This window comes from Varanus komodoensis, unplaced genomic scaffold (genome assembly GCF_004798865.1).
Source record: "Varanus komodoensis strain SLA01 unplaced genomic scaffold, ASM479886v1 scaffold2, whole genome shotgun sequence".
NCBI lineage: Eukaryota > Metazoa > Chordata > Lepidosauria > Squamata > Varanidae > Varanus > Varanus komodoensis.
Genome location: NW_025335568.1, coordinates 59,418,688 through 59,437,425, shown reverse-complemented (window position 1 = coordinate 59,437,425; position 18,738 = coordinate 59,418,688). Strand labels below are relative to the sequence as shown.

Genomic DNA, 18,738 nt, shown 5'->3' with positions numbered 1-18,738 from the left:
TCAGGCATCAATTTTTAATGTTGTACAGTTGTCATAGTGACCAGCTTGGATGGAAACTGGCTGCTCACACTTCAAAAACAGGTCTGGTAGGTCTCCAAGAAATGGCCCGGCAACCTGACCTTCCTGGAAGTCACTTTAAAGCAACTTCCCGGAGTCTGCTGGCACCTCATCAATCCTGCCACAGCAGGTGAGGTTCAGGGAGTCCTGGCCGAGCCCTCCCCTGAGCAGATGGTCATGCTGCTCTTCCTCACAGGGTAATTGGTTCCAAAACTCCAGCCCAGCTAATAGAGCAGCAGCAAATGGAGATGGCAAAATCTAAGGTTGCTTCACTGTCTGCTGATGCTTCATCTTCTCTGTTCCTAAAGACTTCTTGTGCTGGTTGAGAATTTGCCCAGGCCACAAAATCCCTGACCACTTCTCAGCATTCGTTTAATTCTTGGCTCCTGGTTGATGGCAGCTGACAGTTGTGGGCTTATTTTCAGTTCCAGAATACTGCTGGGAAGGAAATGCAGAAGGAGAGGAGGAACTGGGATGAACATTGGCAGATAAAAACCCTCCCAGCCACCAGTACTCCCGTGAATGCCAGCCTTGCCCCAGCATTAGGTTGCAAGTACCATGTGCAGGGCTGCTCACAAGAGAACATGACATTCTCAGGCTACATTTACATCTTCAGGATATATTCACTGCTAGACTGATAGATAATGACACACTGGTGTATTATGATAAGTCAGAACTTCCTTTGGTGAGGCTCACCAAGAATACCAGGTTGGGACACTATTCGTATAATACCCAGGAAGTCCATGAGCTTAAATACAAGGACAAACTGAAAGAACAAGGGTGGCTGGTTTTAAAATTGAACATAATCTTTCCCCCCATTTTGAGTGAAGGCCCAAAAACTTTTAAGGCTTTGCAGTGTTTTTGACATGTTACTGCCACAAACATTGCCTTACAGTGGGACAGATTTTTGGTCCATCCAGCTCGGTATTGTCCACACCAGCCTTCACCAATACTCAAAAGTGCTGGACTATGACTTCCAGCAATCCCCAGTCAGCAGGGTTGCTAGGGAGTGTTAGAGTTACAGACCAACACCTCTGAAGAAAACCTGGTTGGAGAAGGCTGGTCTACACTGACAGTCAGTGGTTCGGGTTTTAGAAAGCCTTTTCCCCTGAATTTTTTTCCTGTCCTACCTGCATAAGAATTGAATCTGGGCTCTTTTGCATTTATAACATTTACTCTACCACTAAGTTATAGGAAGCTCAGATCAACACCTAGCAGCTGCTGTGTAGCACAGAGAAAGGTTTTCAAATTTCTTCTCACTGGTAGCATGGAGAGAATTTATACATAGAAAGAGAGAGTGATGAAATATTTAGTAGGACAGCCCCAAAACAGAAACAATTGCCCCTAAAACACATAGCTCACATTTCACGCGACTAAACTTAGAGAACTGGGCATGTTTACCCTTGAGAGGAGAAGACTGAGGGGGGACAAGGCATCCCTCTATGGGTACCTCAAAGGCTGTTAAAGAGGAAGGTCAAGATCTCTTCTCTCTCATAGCAGACTGTAGGACACAGAATAATCAAGTTGTGGCAACTCAGATTCAGGCTAGATATCAGAAAAAGTTTCCTCTCTGTCAGAGCAATATGACAGTTGAACCATGCCTAGAGATGTTGTGGGCTCTCCCACACTAGCGACATTCCAAAAGAAACTGGACTGCCATCTGAGTGGGATGGTGTAAATTGGTGTCCTACAACAGCAGGGGGTTGGACCTGATGGCCTTCTTGGCCCCTTTCAACTCTACTGTTCTATGATACTATGAAAAGAGAGAGACAGAAACTGCTCTTCTGTGCAGGACTATTGGAGTCTCTTTCAGAGGCTGCAGATGGCAACTTATATCTCACATTTGGTGGGACCACCTCTCTAGCTGCAAATTCAGTTTTGCTGGAGAAGACAGTGCTTCAGAGGACACAAATCACTGATGACTTTCCTGTAATGTATGAGTGTGTGTCAGGCGATAGGGCTGCTAAAGCAGGACTTAGGTAGGAGAGGGTTTTGAGCTCTTCTTCCACCTGTGCTTCCTATCCCCACCCCCAAACTGCTTTTTTCCTATGCATGCTTTTCTTTTAGTGCTGTGAGGCTGGAAGCCGAGGAGAAGCAATTCCAGGGGGGAAGTTTGAGCACCCCACACTCACTCATGCTGAATTTTCTTTGTCCCAACATTGCCCCTGCTTTATAGGAAATTAACACACTACTCACATTCTGAGACAGAGGTCGCAAGACTGTAGCATCTAGTTCATGCCTTGTGCAATGCTGGCTGCAGTTCCTTCACTACTCAGTTACTGTCCCCACTGTTTCTCCTGAACTTTGACACTAGATCCATTTTGTGCCTATTAATGAAATGAAATATTAACAGAATAGAAGTCAGGCTTATCCAAGACTGTGCAACAAGCCAGATTTCTGTGACAGTTTGTCACATACCATGACTAAAATACTAGCTGTGAATACCAAGAGAGACCCTAAAACAAGGTAGACATTGTAGTGTATTTTAAGGTATGTTGGAAGGTATGAAGGAGAATTGCCAAAAGCTGCCAGGAATTGAATAGTGATATTATATCCATGAAGTGTGCACTCTGTGCTCTCGGGTGTCTGACGAAAACGCCTTCAAATGATAAAACGGGGTTCATAAGGGTTTGTTTTAATTAAACATCTTATCTCAGAAAAATTATGCAGCTTGAAAAGTTTTACTTTCCACTTCATAAGCTGGTTCAATTGGGCTACTTCAGCTGGTTAGGGAGTGAGTCTATGGCCTGGCGATAGCTTCAAAGGTGCCATAGGATACCCAGATCCAAGGCTGGCACTGGGACTCCGATCCCATAGAGGAGTATCGGAGCTCAGCCCCTCACCCCCTGTGGTCAGCACAGGAAGAACCACACCAGCCTCTCTCTCGACTTGGGAGAACAACCTTGGAGAGGAAAAAGAGAGCATTTCAGTGGATGGAGAAGAGACTGGAGAGGTCAACAAAAGAGCTATCTTGAGGTCTCCCCTGCCCCCTTAACTTCCCCCCTAAAATACTGTCTCTAAATAGGGAAAAAGCCTCTCTAGAAAGAGAAGAGGGAGGCAAAGATTGCTTTGCTCTCCTCCGGCCCTGCATTGGATCTGCGTAAGAGTTTACGGGCTTAAATGCCTCATAATAGGATCCTATCCTTATTTACTTTATTTTTGATTTGTCTTTCATCTGTAAGGCTTCACAAGTGTTCTCCTGGTTTTTTTCTCACCACATCCTAGGAGTACCTGGCTCAGGGTGGTTTTATAAGCTTTGTGGATAAGAGGCATCTGAAATCCAGTCTAACACTCTATCTACCACCCTTCCCTATTTGATATCACTAAGGCAGGCATCCTCACATGGGGGGTTGGTTTTTATAGCTCAATAATATGTAGCTTTAGCATATCTTTTGCAGGAGATCCAACTGGCATCTTTATTTGTGCACCTGTCTAACTGGTATTTTATTAAAGACAAGCAAATGAACACCAGCTTTGTCTGGACTGGAACATCCCTTAGTTTGAATTAGTGCATACTCTAATGACATAAATGGAGGTTTTCTATTCAAGACATTTACTATGTGTTCATGATGGCTTCCCCACAGTTGCTTGCAGGTTCTTTAGATAATGCTGTGACCCTTCAGTTTTCCTTCTGTTTTTAAAAGCACTCACCTAGTTAGTTTTAACTGAGGGAAAATATTATTTCTGAAAGTGAAAGAAAGGTATTTTTTACTTCTGTATTTATGCTATTTTGCTACAAGATAGCACCATCTAAAGGTTATATAACAGTAAAACAGGAAGGGAACTGCTTTTTGCATAGCTTGGAACTCAGTTCTACTACCTAACCAAAAGTGGTTACAGTGATTTAGAGCCTTGTGTAAAAAAGAAGAAAAAGCAGGGCTCAGAATTATGGTAGCCATGGTGAGAAGGTAAACATACTAAGTGCAAGGACTCTTGAATGGTGTCTTACTCAAAGACCCTGAAAAAACTGGAGCTGTTACTGTGTGGTAACCCTCACGCTAATCAGAACTACAATCGGTGTTAATTTACTTCACTTCAGTGAGTCAGGCCTAAGTAGGAGTAGCACTGAATACAGTTCTAAGTGATGAATGACTAAATTACTTAGTGTGCCATCCTAGTATCTTTAGATAAACAGTTATGGTGTTTGTGGGAACTGCTGTAAGTTAAAGGCCTTTTCATATCTAAACAGGCATTGGATTGTACTCATTCCTGATAAATTATGTCTTTTAGCTTCATTTCAACGTTCACAAATGAGAAATGTCTCAAAAGTGGCTTAGATTTTTTATATGCCAGGCTTTGTTGTTGCCTGATTCAACCAGGTCTATTTTAGATGTATTATGAAAACAGAAACAAGAAGAAACAAAGAGAAACAAATAAAAAAACTGAAGAAACAGGCTTTTTGTTTGGGTATAAGGATGAATGCTGCAAGTGGGGTTGGGTTACAGCACAGTGTGAACGCTACGGTTATGATGTGCTTCAGTCCCAGCATGCCGCACTGCTCTGCTAATCTGCTCCTGCCAGATCAGTGTTTCAGCAGAACTGAGGGCTAAAATTTTGGACAATAGGCTCATGCAGGGACAAGCTATAAAGGGAATTTAACTTTCACATCGGTCTTGTCTACATGTTGCATTTGAGGGCAATGACCTTGCTGGCTGGGGATGATGGGAATTATTCCACCCATATTATTAGAATGCAAACTTGCAAAAAGCTGCTAATTTTTGAGTGCAGGTAAGTTTTAATGAGGCTAGGGTTAGTCACTAGATCTGTATTCTGCAGCACAGGGCTCCAGAGAGACCACGATTTCTGTTGTGCATCTAATTATCTGAAAGCTTGCCCATATGTAACAGTCACTGCACAGACACTGGCTGTGCATAAAATAGTTTGCAGGACTATTGCTCCACAGTGTGGCTGAGAGGAGCTCACCAGATAAGTTGCTCAGAAGTGCTGCCAGTTCACATTTTTAACCCAACTTACTAAATTTGCACCTCCTGGGTATGCATATGAATTGTAATACCTATTTTGATTGGAAAACAGGATCATCTATGCTTTTCTGAAATTTGTGATGCTGTCTGCAAATCAAAATATGTTACAAATTGTGCATAATAAGAAAAAGTGTCCCTTAGAAGAAATAATTTGCAAAAAATACATGCATTACAAATACTGTCCAAAATTGTACACAAAAAAGTGTGGATTTTTATGTGGACTTTTGGGGGGAATTGCAAATTAAAGCACAAACAGGACAGAATAAGCTTAATGTTGGAAAAACAAGAAACTGAGAGGAATTGAATTTGACAGATTTGCCCTTCCCTAATTCTGACTGTGTGGAGAATTTCCATTGTTATAAACCAACTGCCAGCACTAAGAACATCTGATCTAATGGCGGTTTGGAGATCCCACCTGGCAAAAATACTGTATTATGGCTGGCACATGAAAACCATGGAGACTATTACTCCCCTTCAGCTCAATTCTTCTCTCTCTCTCTCTCTCTCTCTCTCTCTCTCTCTCTCTCTCTCTCTCTCTCTCTCTCTCTCTGGTAAACAGTGCCATGATTTATATGGATTTCAAGTGTCAATAGAAACAAATGTCAGATAAAGCCAGTTATGTGGATTTTACACAATCCAGCAGAAGTCCCAGCTAGAAGAGAGAAGGTGTGCTGGAGGAACCTGTGCAGCTGCTTTATGCTCATGCTCTAGCCTAGAGGAGGCTGAAGCTATTGTCACCCCTTCCCAGTGATATTTATTTATTTATTATCTATTACCTCCCACCCTTTTCCTTCAAGGGACTCAAGGTGGCTTACACAATCCTCTTATTTTGATCACAGCCCTGTGAAGTAGATTAGACTGAGAGCTGGTGACTGGTCAGTCACCCAGCTAGCTCTGTGGCTAGGTGGGATCTAGAACTCAGTACTCCTTGATCTTAGTCCAACCCTCTAACCATTACACTACATGGGATCTATGATAGGAAGCCCCTTCCTCTTCCACCCCTACACCAGATACCTCACACTTGGAAAAGTCTCTATTAAATGTGGCAGTATCTACTGCTTCTGCCAGTGGAAGGCTGGTCTTAGTCTGAGGTTTAATGCTGAGGAAGAGAGACCAGCAACTCATTCCCATGCAGGCAGGCTTTGGGATTGCACAGAGCTCTTAGTGTAAGAGCCAGAGTGGTTGAGTGATTCCTTTGCATGCAGAAAGTCTCAGCTTCAACCCTTAGCATCTCCAGTGTTAACAATGATATTTAAAGGCCCGAGCAGCTTGCAGCCTGGTTATTTAAAAGAGCGCCTCTTCCCATATGTGCCTATATCCAAAGTCCTTCTCAGAGAGCCCCCTCTGAAGGAAACAAAGAGAGAGGCTACAAGAAGAAGGGCCTTTTCAGTAGTGGCACCCCAACTTTGGAACCAGCCTCCTAAAGAGGTTTGATGGGCACCTTCTCTTTTCTCCTTTCCATATCAGGCAAAGACTTTTAAAATTTACCCAATATTTTAATAATAAAGCAATTTTAAGGGGGTTTATGGTATGTATTGTATTTTAATGCTACTGTGTTTTTGCCTTTGCTTTAAAAGAATTTTGGTTATTGTATGGTTTTATTGTAGGGGTTTTCTGCATTTTTCTGTGTTTTTATTGTTGTTATTTTACTGTTGCAGTATATATACCCAATTTAATTATTCTTTCTATTGTGCATGTTTTATTGTGTATTATATTATATATTTTGTAAACTACCCAGAGAGTACTCTTAGCTAATAGGTGTTTTAGAAACAACAACAACAACAACACTGGCCTAGGAAAGTTCACTGTTTGAAATCCAGGAAAGTCCCTGCCAATCGGTGCCCTTCCCCAAATGTTTGGGAGTTTATTTATTTATTTATTTATTAAAACATGTCTATGCCGCCCCATTCGCCGAAGCCTCGGGGCGGCTCACAACATAATATAATACAAAAATAACAATATAAAACTAACAATATAAAATAAATAACAATATAAAAGAAGTCGCCCTGGCCAGATAAATAAGCAAATGCTGTTAACAATTAAAATGACGCTTAAATAAAAAGGTCTTCACCTGGTCTTCAGCTCCCATCAGCTTCAGCCAGCATTACTGATGGTCAGAAGTTTTGGGAGTTGTGATCCCCAACATCAGCAAGCATCAGGTTGGGAAAAGTTGGGGTAGACAATACTGAACTAACTCAAACAACAGGCTGAGCAGGTATATGTCAGCTTGTTAACATTTATTTTGAATCTACTGCCAACTAGGTTCCCACCACAGTGTGCATTTTAAGCAGTTAACTTCATACATCTTTAACATTTTCATTTGTTTTGCAGATATTGATGAATGCGCACTCTTGTTGCACAACTGCACAAGAGGAACAACCTGTATTAACACAGGAGGAGGCTTTCAATGTGTTAGTTCAGAGTGTCCCAAGTCCAGTGGAAATGTTAGCTATGTGAAAACATCACCATTGTAAGTATAATGAGAAATCAGATACTCCAAATGCACTCAGTTTTCCCTAACCTAGTGCCTTCCAAAGGTATCAGATTATAACTTCCATAGTTCCCAACCTGCATGGTCATTGCCCTGATGGCTAGGAATTATGGGAATGGTAGTCCAACACCCCTGAAAGACACCAGCTTGAGGAAGACTACACTAAACCATGGCTTTAAAATTACATATTTTTTTTAAAAGACCCTAATTGTAAAAACAGTTTTTTCAGTTAATTTGGTTAGAAGTATTTTAACTTTTTAGCCAAATGACTGACCCTTTTTTTAAAGTGGAAAGTCATGCACTAACACCTTGATTCATTCACAGTAACTGAAGGAAAGTTTGCTTCCTCACTGGCCAGTTAACATGGAAATGACAGAATCAGTTTTTATGGAGAATCCAAAAAATCAACTTATTACATTTCAGTGTTGTCTCTGTCATCTATCCATCTTCTCAGATCTGATCTGTGGCAAGCTTGTAATAGTTGCTGTGTGAACCAGCTTGTCCAGTATAGTTTCAGAAAGCTCTAGTGAGTGTGATATGGGCAGCTGCCCCTTTAATTAGTAGCTTCCTCCTAACTCTTTTTTTTAAAGCAGCCAATTAGTGGATTTCTGTTTGGTTGCTATGGCTAGCACTTTTAATAGGGAGACAGGAGGTTAGTTTTTGGTTAGCAATTGTGAATTTGTTCTTCTTAAAAAATAAAGCAGATTTAAATAATTTAACAGTTACTCTGGCTATGAATGGGTAACCATGATTAAAACACACACATCCCACTGGGAACAGGAATTGACTAATTAATTCCTGAATTGCCTCTTAATTGGCCAAGTCCTGTTTCTCAGATAAGGAGTTCATTACTAGTTAGTAATTTTGAAATTGCACTCATTAAAAATAAACCAGCAATTATCCTGGCTGCAAATGGGGTATTCCACAGGGAACAAGAATTGACCAACTGGGAGCAATTCAGGAAAACAGCAGCTATAATAAGCAAACAGCAAGTAATTATTAGCCACTTAAAAAGAAATGGTAAAGACCCATGGCCAGATTATGTGTGGCCTCCTTGTCTGCTGCAACACCAGTTCTCTGAAGTTTGTATTGCCCAACAGTATTAGTGAAATTCTGAATAATAGGAATGGGTCAGACTTTCTAATTTCAACCGTATATAATCGTTCTGGTCTTACTTTGGATTCCAGTCCTTTCAATCCACCACTTTGGCTGTATGTGTAACAGCAGCTTGATCTACAAACATTAGCAGATGACATAATGTTGATCTCCATGCCTGAAAAACTGCTCAGCTGCTGTATATATCAAGCTGCTCTGCTGTGAAAAACTCAAGAGCTGCCACATCTGAACATCTTCATGGCTAGGGCTCCTGGGGGAGCAGCAACAGAAGGCACAAATCACTGCTAGAGTCGGAGCATGGAAAATTTCTCAGTCACTGATACATAGCTGCCATCTTTAGTTAAGCAGCTGAATCCAGGACTAGGGATAGATCTGCAAATACTAGTGCAAATGATGTTGTGCTGGTATAAACCAATGTGACAGTAAATTGCCACTTTTCCCCATTACTGTTGCATGTGCTAGTTACATTGCACAAGTCTGTTTTAGGCTAGCACAGTGACACTGGTGCTGGTTGAATACTACTCTAGTTATGTCGGCAGCATTTACAAAACTAGAGTTTATTTCAGAATGCAAGCTTACATATAGGGCCAGTGGAAGCTAGGCATGGCTGCCTGTCCCCCAGTAGCCCATAGCCCAGTCATGGTCCATGGAGACAAGCCCCTGGACTTGCTGTTCCTCTTCACCACTGCAGTCTGTTCACGTCCCTCTCACTTGACCTGCACAACTGCAATGGTGAGAAGAGACGGTAGGTGCCATTGTCCAGTGCTTGCTTGTTCTCTGCCAGTCAAGCAAGCAATGACAGCAATAATGAGAAAGTGGAGGAGGAGCTATAGCATCTTTCAAGAAGCTCAGCTCACTGGGAGAAGGCTCCTTTAGTTGTGTCTTGCCCACAAAAACCTGGAGCTGGCACTGCTGGATAACAGTGATTCAAAGAGCCAAAATAATGCATTCCTGTTTTGTTATTCAAGTGCCAAAAACACCAAGTAAATTTGTAAAGAAAAATGAGGCAGAAGGGAAAAAAGAATTTAATCTTTCTTCCTTATTTTGGCCATTACTGGGTTTTAAACTACCTGAGGTGATTCACCATATCCCTATCATCTGGTCTAGCCCAAGAGTGGGTTGGTTGATTTTTGCTTCTTTACATAAATTAAAATCCAACACCTCATCATAATATCACCTTAAATTATTAAGAGTTGGCTGGCATACTAGTTTAGAATTTTCGTTTTTTAAAATTTGTTACTTCATGACTTCTTCCCTTTACAACTGTGATTTATACTTTGGACAGCTGATGATCTTTTAAAAATCTCTAGATCGGAGATTCTCAAACTGGCCTGCAGATCGGTGGTGGTCCATGAATTCCACTCAGATGGTCTGAAGAAATGTTGTGGGAAAGTAGAGAATATCCGCACTTAGCCCTTCACTTGATTTTTTCCCCTGATGATGAACATCACAACTAAACTGGCTAAGCAGCCTCTGGCATAGGAGCTGCTTTTCCTATTATGGTTGTGGTCTAAGTTTCTAATTTTCTCTTTACAAAGTTAATACTTAGAGGGACCCCTTTCAGAGGCCTGGCCTAGATCTTGTGGTTTTTCTAATATAGCACTTTGTTTTGATTTCACTAAAATATACATTTTTATGTGCTTTGATTTCTAGAACAAAAAAGTTAATTAAGTGACCTGTGAAATCTCCCAGCAATTTTCCCATACATTTAACAAGCTTGACTCTGGATAATTTCTTGCAATGCCAAGCTTATCAGTCTGTGTATAAGTTGTACACCTCCATCAAAAATGCCTGCAATCTCTCTCCTTCTCCAAAGCATTTGTATAGCTGAGGCAGGAACTACTGGGTTTTTCATGCCCCAGGTGCTTGAGGATTTTGCTTCTATGGTTGTGTAGGCCCTGTCTACAGTTTACCATATTGGAAGATTTGGTGTGAATATGCCCAGAATGAAAAGTATAAACTGGACCACAAATGAGTGAAACACAGTTCCAGATTTACCTCAGCAAATCTTATTATCAGGAGAAAGATCTGGCATAAAGGAAAAAATATTTAGTAGTCAGAAAATTTACTGTACAGTTGTGAATTGCTCTTTAGAGCCAATAATCAAAATTAATAACTTGCCAATTGAGCTACTTGAGTTCATTTGATCATAGACCAAAAAACATTAGAACAACCTGTCAGTATCTCAGAACATTCAATATGAATGTTTTCCCTGAGGTCAGGAAGATTACTTGTCACATTTCCTTTGATACAGGGCCAATGCACTGTTCCTTGATTAATCATCATAGCAGCCTGCACTAAATGCAGCTTTGTGTTAATTTAGACAACATTCTGGGCACAATCCAGCCAAGGCTAAACACCTTTAAACCCCATTAATTTCACACTAATGGCACACTGAAAATCCTCTATTGGAAATAAATGGTATTTAAAAGGCAATATGCTCTCTGTCTCAGCTGGTCTTGCTCTGTGTGTGTTGGTCCCTATCAGTTCCACTAGTTGCATAACACAAGCTAGCAGTATCTCAAAGAAGTCCAGCAATGACTAAACTCTGGAAATCAGTAGCTCACTTTGTAGAAAAGAGGCATATCTTTCAAAGTATCTCCTAAAAACTCTTAATTAAATTGACCAGTTTAACTTAATGTTCTGTTTTACTGCTCCTGCACTGTTCTGTTTTCTTTTTCTTATTGTTATTCATTGGTTTTTATAACTGTATCTTACAAATGAACTTGACTAACAAACTATGGCTTGTTAACCATGAACGACACTTGAAGAGAACCCATGGCTCATTGCTGGGTTGTGAACTGTAAGTTGCTCACCAAGTTTGGTAACTTGACTCAGTTCATACAACACAATAGCCCACATTTCAACAATACCGCACAGTTCAGTGACCATCTATATCAGCCTGCCTGTATTCAACCCCTGGATGTGGGTTACTGAGGTTTTTAACCTGGTATGTACCAAAGTAGAGGGCAGTGGAGTAAGCATACTACTGGACAAGTGGCTTGCCCACCTCCCCATTGCAAGACCCTTGGATTTAATTGAAAGAAGAACACTCCTCTCCAATATGTTTGTTCTGGTGCTATCACGCATGTTTGCATATAAAGATTCCAGTGTGGGATTGGAAATGTACGTGCTTCTCTGGGGGTGTTTCATTTGGTGCAAGTATATACCCTGCCCCCCAATGCTTCATGTGGACAAAGATTGTGTTTCCATCCTTTTTGCAGTTAGAGGGGAAATTGCATGCCTGTTTGCTGTCTTTGGTCACTAAATGCATACCTGATTCAGTGTCTGCTCCAGGTTTTGGACGGCATTAGGCAAGGCACTCTCAGGGACCTGCTCCCTCAGTGAGCCCTCCTTATCACCACTGTGATCAGCTGCTATTGCTCCTCATCCTTTTTTGTCCTCTTTACCGTGACTTGCCTGCTTGATAGACAGAGCCAGTGTACAAGAAGGCCATGGCATCTACTTCTCCTCTCTCCCTACCATTATCCAGGCCAGAGTGAGAGGCAGGCTAATGCCTAATGCAATGGTGGAGAAGAGGAGAAGTGAGTCCAGGGTGCTCTGGTCAGTGTGCCTCTGCTTGGGTGTGGGTCCTCAGCAGGTGCTCAACTATACCTACCCATGACAACAGCCCTGACCTGGTTATACACAAGCAGGTGTATTTTGCAACTTTCTGCTGCTCAGATAGAACAATAAAGGGAGCTTTAGAAGCAAATGTTGCTGTTTAAGATTCTGCAAATCCTTTCAACCATCTAAATCTCCTTGTTTTTCCCCCTTCATAGTCAGTGTGAACGGAACCCATGTCCAATGGACAGCAGGTCATGCCATCATGCCCCAAAGACCATCTCCTTCCACTATCTCCCTCTGCCTTCTAACATCATCACACCGACTGCCCTCTTCCGCATGGCAACTGCTTCAGCTCCTGGACGGCCAGGCCCCGACAGCTTGAGGTTTGGAATTGTGGGTGGAAATAGCCGAGGGCATTTTGTGATGCAGCGCTCAGACCGGCAGACCGGAGAACTCATTCTGGTGCAGAGCCTGCAGGGGCCTCAAACCATAGAAGTGGAGGTGGACATGTCAGAGTACCTGGACCGCACCTTCCAAGCTAAGCATGTTTCCAAGATTACCATTTTTGTATCAGCTTATGAGTTTTGAAGGAACCCACTTATACAAGGGAGGAAATATGTAGTTCATGGAAGAATCTTGTTCAGTGGAAACTGTTTGCTAGTTTGTTTTAACCATCAGCTTCGGTAAACTGCACAATAATATTCAGGGACTGAGAACAGGCATGGCACAGACATGGCAAACTGTCAATTCTTTTCAGTGTTGTGCAGCTATATAATGACTGTAGCTTTCTGGTTTCTACCCTAACACAGCTTTAGATGCCCCGGAAGCAGAAAGGGGTAATAATGGGCACCAAACACTGACAGTAGCTGTATAACCTGCTTTTTGCTGGCCAACCAGTATGGCATACGTATAAAGAGCCTGTCATTAATAGAGACACAGCCTGCATCCCAAACAGGCATTCAACAAAGGGGAATAAATCAGCATTCTCTGGAAGAATGTAGATAGACAATAAACTCTTGCAAAAGATCTCATGTTGTCTAGCAATTATATAGTGATGACTTGACACAGAAAATAGGGATCAAGTCAATGTGAACCACTGATAGGTTCCATCTGATTTCAATTCAAATTTCTCCTATTGAAATCAATGTCACTATAAAGTCCTAACCTTTGGTTGGATCATGCCCCATAGTACTTCATATAACTGAAACTAAATTCTGCCACAGATTCAGAATTTTAGTCAATTGTCAAAACTCAAATTTGAAAGTTTTCTTTTACCATACTTTGCTTATGAAATGTAGCTTTGAAATACACTTGCAAAAAGCTCTATCTTAAGCCATGATTAAAGAATGTTAAAGAGTCTATAATATTAAATGGTAAGTTGATGAATTTGATACTTTTTATGTCTTAACATTTTCTGATTTTGCTCATTTCAGTAGCATGAATAACAAGGAATAATGCCTGGTTTGCTTGCATTCCCCTCTGCAGTTTGTTTTGTACTATAACGGGAAGTTGGTTTCCATGCAGGTAACTTTTTTGGGGCAAATGAATGTGGGAAACACAGTTCTATTAAACATGATTTGTATTTTAATTGAATATTTTCTTTCCTTCAGTAACATAGATGACTCTGGAAGCACAAATCATAGAAATTACCATGTAGCAGAAATATCTAGCTTTATAGCTGTTATAAGCTGAACAGAGGCAAACTTCATCTAGACCTGTCTTGTTTATTCAGTCACTTGGTTTACACCTGCAGACACCGGAAAGAATGGTTCTCCAAGAGCAGCAGAAACAGCTGCAATATCTCCTCTGAAATCTGGCTTTTTCTGCTGTTCTACTCTTGCCAATCCCCATGGGCAATTTGTGTTCAGGCTTTTGCCAGCATTGGAAATGTGGAAAGAAATATGAATGCTTCTGTTCCCCCAGGGGGTTATTTTAGGTTCTGATCAGCTCCCAGAGTAGACGTGATTGTCTGGGAACACCTTTGTAAATTTCCTGGCACATCAGAAGGGATATTTTGAGAACAACTATGGAAATGCCCTAGCAAGGCAGGCTGGACATTCTAAGTTCTGGCTGGGTATCATTCAAAATGCAGCAAGTTGCTCCACCTGTAAACCAGGGTTATAGGCTAAGGTTTTATAGAGCCTACAAGCCAATACTCCCTTGTTACCTAGATCTGGCGGTCTCCAACATGGTGCCCATAAACGTCCCCTGGTGTCTGTCATGCTCTCTGCCATTCCTGACTTTTAAGTTACTTTTTAAGATTAAAAAAAAAAAAAAACTGGGAGTTTCGCATCTTGGAAAACAAAAAGCTGCCTGCTGGTGCCATCTTTACTTGCTGTAGATTCAAAAGAGTGGTTTTGTTTTTCAGAGCTCAGTTTCCACCACAATAAAGCAATAACATTTTTTGCACTCCACCCTACCCTTTCCATAAGTGATAAGAAGTGCCTTTCAAGTGTTTATTTCATTTGTGAAGATAAAGTATACAGCCTTTGTCTTTTTATTTACAAATCCGTAAGTTGAACATGCATATGGGAGAACCCATAGAGGTGATGCCCATCTCTGCAACAGCATCCATTCCTCAAAGGCAAAGAACTTCTGTATGAAGTCCTCTGTGCAACTCTGGTGTTAAACTAAGGGTTCCATCCAAAGTTCTGTGAGCTGAAGTAAACATTATTTCACCTTTGTCTCCTTCCTCCTGCATCTGCCAAAGGTGCTATTAGATTTATGGAAAAAACATGTGCCTTTTCTGCTTTGGAGGGTTCTCCAGTCTGTCAAAACAGACAGAGGGGGCAGCTCTGGAGGGGAAGGAATAATGTGTTCTTGTTGACACAAAACACTACCATATTCACCTCTGACATCTGTTTCTGTCACTCCTTCCATTTCTGTTGTTTGAAACTGTTTCTAAAATATTGTGCTCACCTGCCCTGCTAGGGGCCACCAAACCTCAAACGCCATAAATGCTAATGGAAGCATTAGCATATCATCTTGAATGATATGAACAATTTGTTGCTAGTCACGAAGTCGCATCCAACCCCATCGTGATCCCATGGACAACATTTCTCCAGGCCTGTGATATGAACAATACAGGAACCTAAAAACTGGTCTTCTTCCCCAGTTGTCTTCCATAGAATGTGCAATTGCTTTCAAGGTGCAGCTGAGTGGAGAGGCTCCTGGGAACACACTCATCTTGGAGCTACCAGGGAGAGCTGGGAAGGAAAATAAATCTGAATTAATAATATGAATGGAAATTGCTTAATAAGCAGAGGTTGATTATAGCTCTTTTATCTCTCTCCAATTCCTTTTACATAAAACTATTTCAGAACATTTATGTCAGTGATCTGATTAAGTCATTGGCTAAGAAGCTTGAACTAATTCAAAGTCATTTGCACAGAGAAGCAAACAAAACCGAATGTTCCATCCAGTCCATGGGTCTGGGTGTTTAAACTTCCTCCACAGCAATGGTTCCCACCATTCTCGCCAAAAGCATGTGCTCAGGCCAGCATTTGTTTCTAAGGGATAAGCTGCATCTATTGGTCAGCTGAATGTTCACTAACTACTTTGTGTAGGTAGTCAATTTATGTTCGTCATGTCAATTAACCTTAGCATAGGAATTTTTCCAGCCAAGAATGCTGAGCCTGAGTTATGTACTTCTCCATGAGGAAAAATATTTTGATGACTTCTTAGTTTTGCTATTATTCATATTTCCCACAGTAAAAGCTGAAAGATGTGTGGAATTATGTGGGGAAATCCCTAAAACAAGAGTGGCCAATTACAGAAGGTTCGAAGGTCATTTTTGCTCCCTCTTGCAGGCCACACACCTGCAGGTGCCCTGAGGAATTTCCTCCACAGCATGACAAAAACAGCAACAACAGAAGTGGCACTGCAATGCCAAAATTCAGTAGCAAATCTCCCCAGAATGGTAAATGCATCATATTTAGCTAGGGAACAAGCCACATTTATTTATTTGTTTGTTTGTTTAGAAAGCTTCTATGCCGCCCCATTCGCAGAAGCCTTGGGGCGGCTCACAACAATAAATGGATAAAAACAATATAAAAGCAATATAATTGGAGACATCCTGGCCAAAGATGTAAAATAAATAAATAATATTAGCAATTAAAATAACGTTTAAATAAAAAGTTTATTTAAAAAGTTTAAATAACCACTTCCAAGATCCAGGTCCCTGTCCCGTGCTTGGTGCTGTTAATTAGCCAAGATGGGCAAGGGTCCAATAGGCAAGTGGTAGGACGTACTTGTCCAAGCACCTTGTCCACATCATCAGGCCGCAGTAACTGAAACATTTGATCTGTTGAGCCCACCCCCAATGGCATAAAAGGATACTTTCCCCCCAGCTGGTGTGAATGTCAGGGGCAGGACAGCAGGGATCATGGGGAGCATGTGTGGCCTATGAATTGAGTATTACCCACCCTTGCTATAGATAGTGATATTTGGAGAATACTGTATTGTGACTCAGGCTTGGGGGTCATGCAGGAGATAAAAAGTATAGTTGCCATATCAAATTCCCCCACAACATATGCATTATATTTCTACCTTGCCCTTTTTCCTTTCAGGGAACTCAAAGTCACTTATGTAATCTTCCTCCCCATAATTTTATCATCGTAACAACTCTGTGATGTAGGTTACACCTAGAATGTGTGACTGGCCCAATGTCACCCAGGAAGTTTCAGGGCCAAATGGGGACCAGAACTCAGATCTCCCAGATCCCAGTCCAGGGCTCTAACCATTACACTACAGAGTTTCAACTTCACCTTCCACTTACCTCTGGGCAAGCCCAGATTGGCAAGGGGGCAGTTGCTCCCCCAGGAGGGCATGTATACACTCTGCAGCTATAAAAAAAAAAAAAATTCTTGCTGGGGCAGTAACTTGCTGTGTGTCCCCAGATCTGGGCTTGCTCTCTGCTTTAGGCCTTTTTCAGGCTCAGTTTCTCCCTGCTTTCCCAACTTCTTCATGGGAAAATAGCTCATCTTTCTCTAGTCCAAAGGCAGGCGTCACAGCAGGGGCTTTTGGGAAAGTAGTCCCAAGACTCTGCAGAGTCACTGCACTTATTGAGGCTGTACGTTGTACTTTGGAGTGGGCAGTCCTGCTTTGGAAAGGCTATCCAAGCCCAATATTATTTTAAAAAGAGAGCCATCACAAGGAGGAATGGCTGCTTGGCAAATAGCTCTGCAGCTGCAAAAAAAACAAGCAGAGAAGTCACCTGGCCATTCTGCATGTCACCCTGCAAACTTCAGCTATGGGATGATGATGATGATGATGATGATGATGATGATGATGATGATGATTTAAACTGTGGGCCTGCACAGCTTTCTAAATTTGCATCTGCACAAAATTTCATGCAATCCTCTTTTGTCCTGATTTTTGGAGACGCATTTTGTCTTTTTGTGTAATGAATAAATGGCCACTTTACCTATGCTAGTGCACTCACTAGAGAACTGGAAGTGAGTAAAGCCATCTCTTCATTCGGTGGCAAGTATCTCAGTTGGTGCAACAACCCCGAAAATAATAGCCATGAGGAGACTGGGTCCCAGATCCATTCAGCTCCTGTTTTCAAAAAACCATCCCCATTTGGTGGATTACGTATAACTAAGTCAAAAGGCTCATTAAAAAAAAAAAAAATCTTCCCCTCTAAGGAGTTTATATAAATAACTTTCTTCTGAAAGAAAAATCTCAGGGCAAAACAATTGTTGCACATAAAAGGAGATGGAACTTGATATAAAAGGAAGCAAAACTTAGCCAGCATGGTGCAGTCATTAAAAGCATTGGAGTGGAAGTCAGGAAATCTGGATTCTAGTCCCCACTCAGTTGTGGAGCTCACTGGGTGACTTTGGGCCAGTCACAGACTCACTGGTGTAACCTAACCTCACAGGGTTGTTGTTGTGGGGATAAGACTGAGAGCAGGAGGAGAATGATGTAAGCCACTTTGCATTCTTAAAAAAAGAAAAAGGGATTTAAATCTAATAAATAAAGACAGTACCTGGGCCACTTCCTAACTCTCAGCCTAACCTACCCCACAGGGTTGTTGTGACAGTAAAATGAAAGGAAGACCTTGTAAACTACCTTGGGTTTCTTGCAAGAGGAAGAAAGGCAGGATATGAATGTATCACAATAATAATGTAAAAATAAAAATGCACAGTACGCACATTTCTTGGAAAAATGTGAGAGAGAACAGGGTGCCCTTGTAATATCAAGACCTGGGAGTCTGGGTTTCTTTAAATCAATGAACCTGTGCCAATTCTTACCTTGGAAATAAATGTGCATTTTGATGTGGTTTTGAAATCAAAGTAGATATGTACTTGACTATGTAGGTCACACCACACGTTTGCTGGATAAGATCACTTGCCTACAAGCATGTGCCATCCTGTTACATGGAATAAAACCAAAGTGGAGGTGAACTCTGAGCTGTGTGCACCCTGGCTATGCAGTGCCAGCTCCAGATTTTTGTGAGCTCTTGGGGAAGGCATCAACAGTGGGCTCCTCCCTCAGTGAACCTTCTTCCTCACAGCCATT

At 41.6% G+C, this 18,738-nt stretch overlaps 1 protein-coding gene across 2 annotated transcripts in view; it reads left to right on the top strand.

Moving 5' to 3' along the window:
• The window catches only part of FBLN7 (fibulin 7), a 32,223-nt gene extending 18,441 nt beyond the window's left edge, over positions 1–13,782 (top strand). For both annotated transcript variants that reach the window (XM_044428928.1, XM_044428929.1), the window contains exons 7-8: positions 7,371–7,509; positions 12,429–13,782. In XM_044428928.1, coding sequence (XP_044284863.1) covers positions 7,371–7,509; positions 12,429–12,801 — 512 coding nt within the window. In that variant the 3' untranslated portion in view covers positions 12,802–13,782. The remainder of the gene's footprint in view (positions 1–7,370; positions 7,510–12,428) is intronic.
• The last annotated feature ends 4,956 nt before the right edge of the window (positions 13,783–18,738 follow it).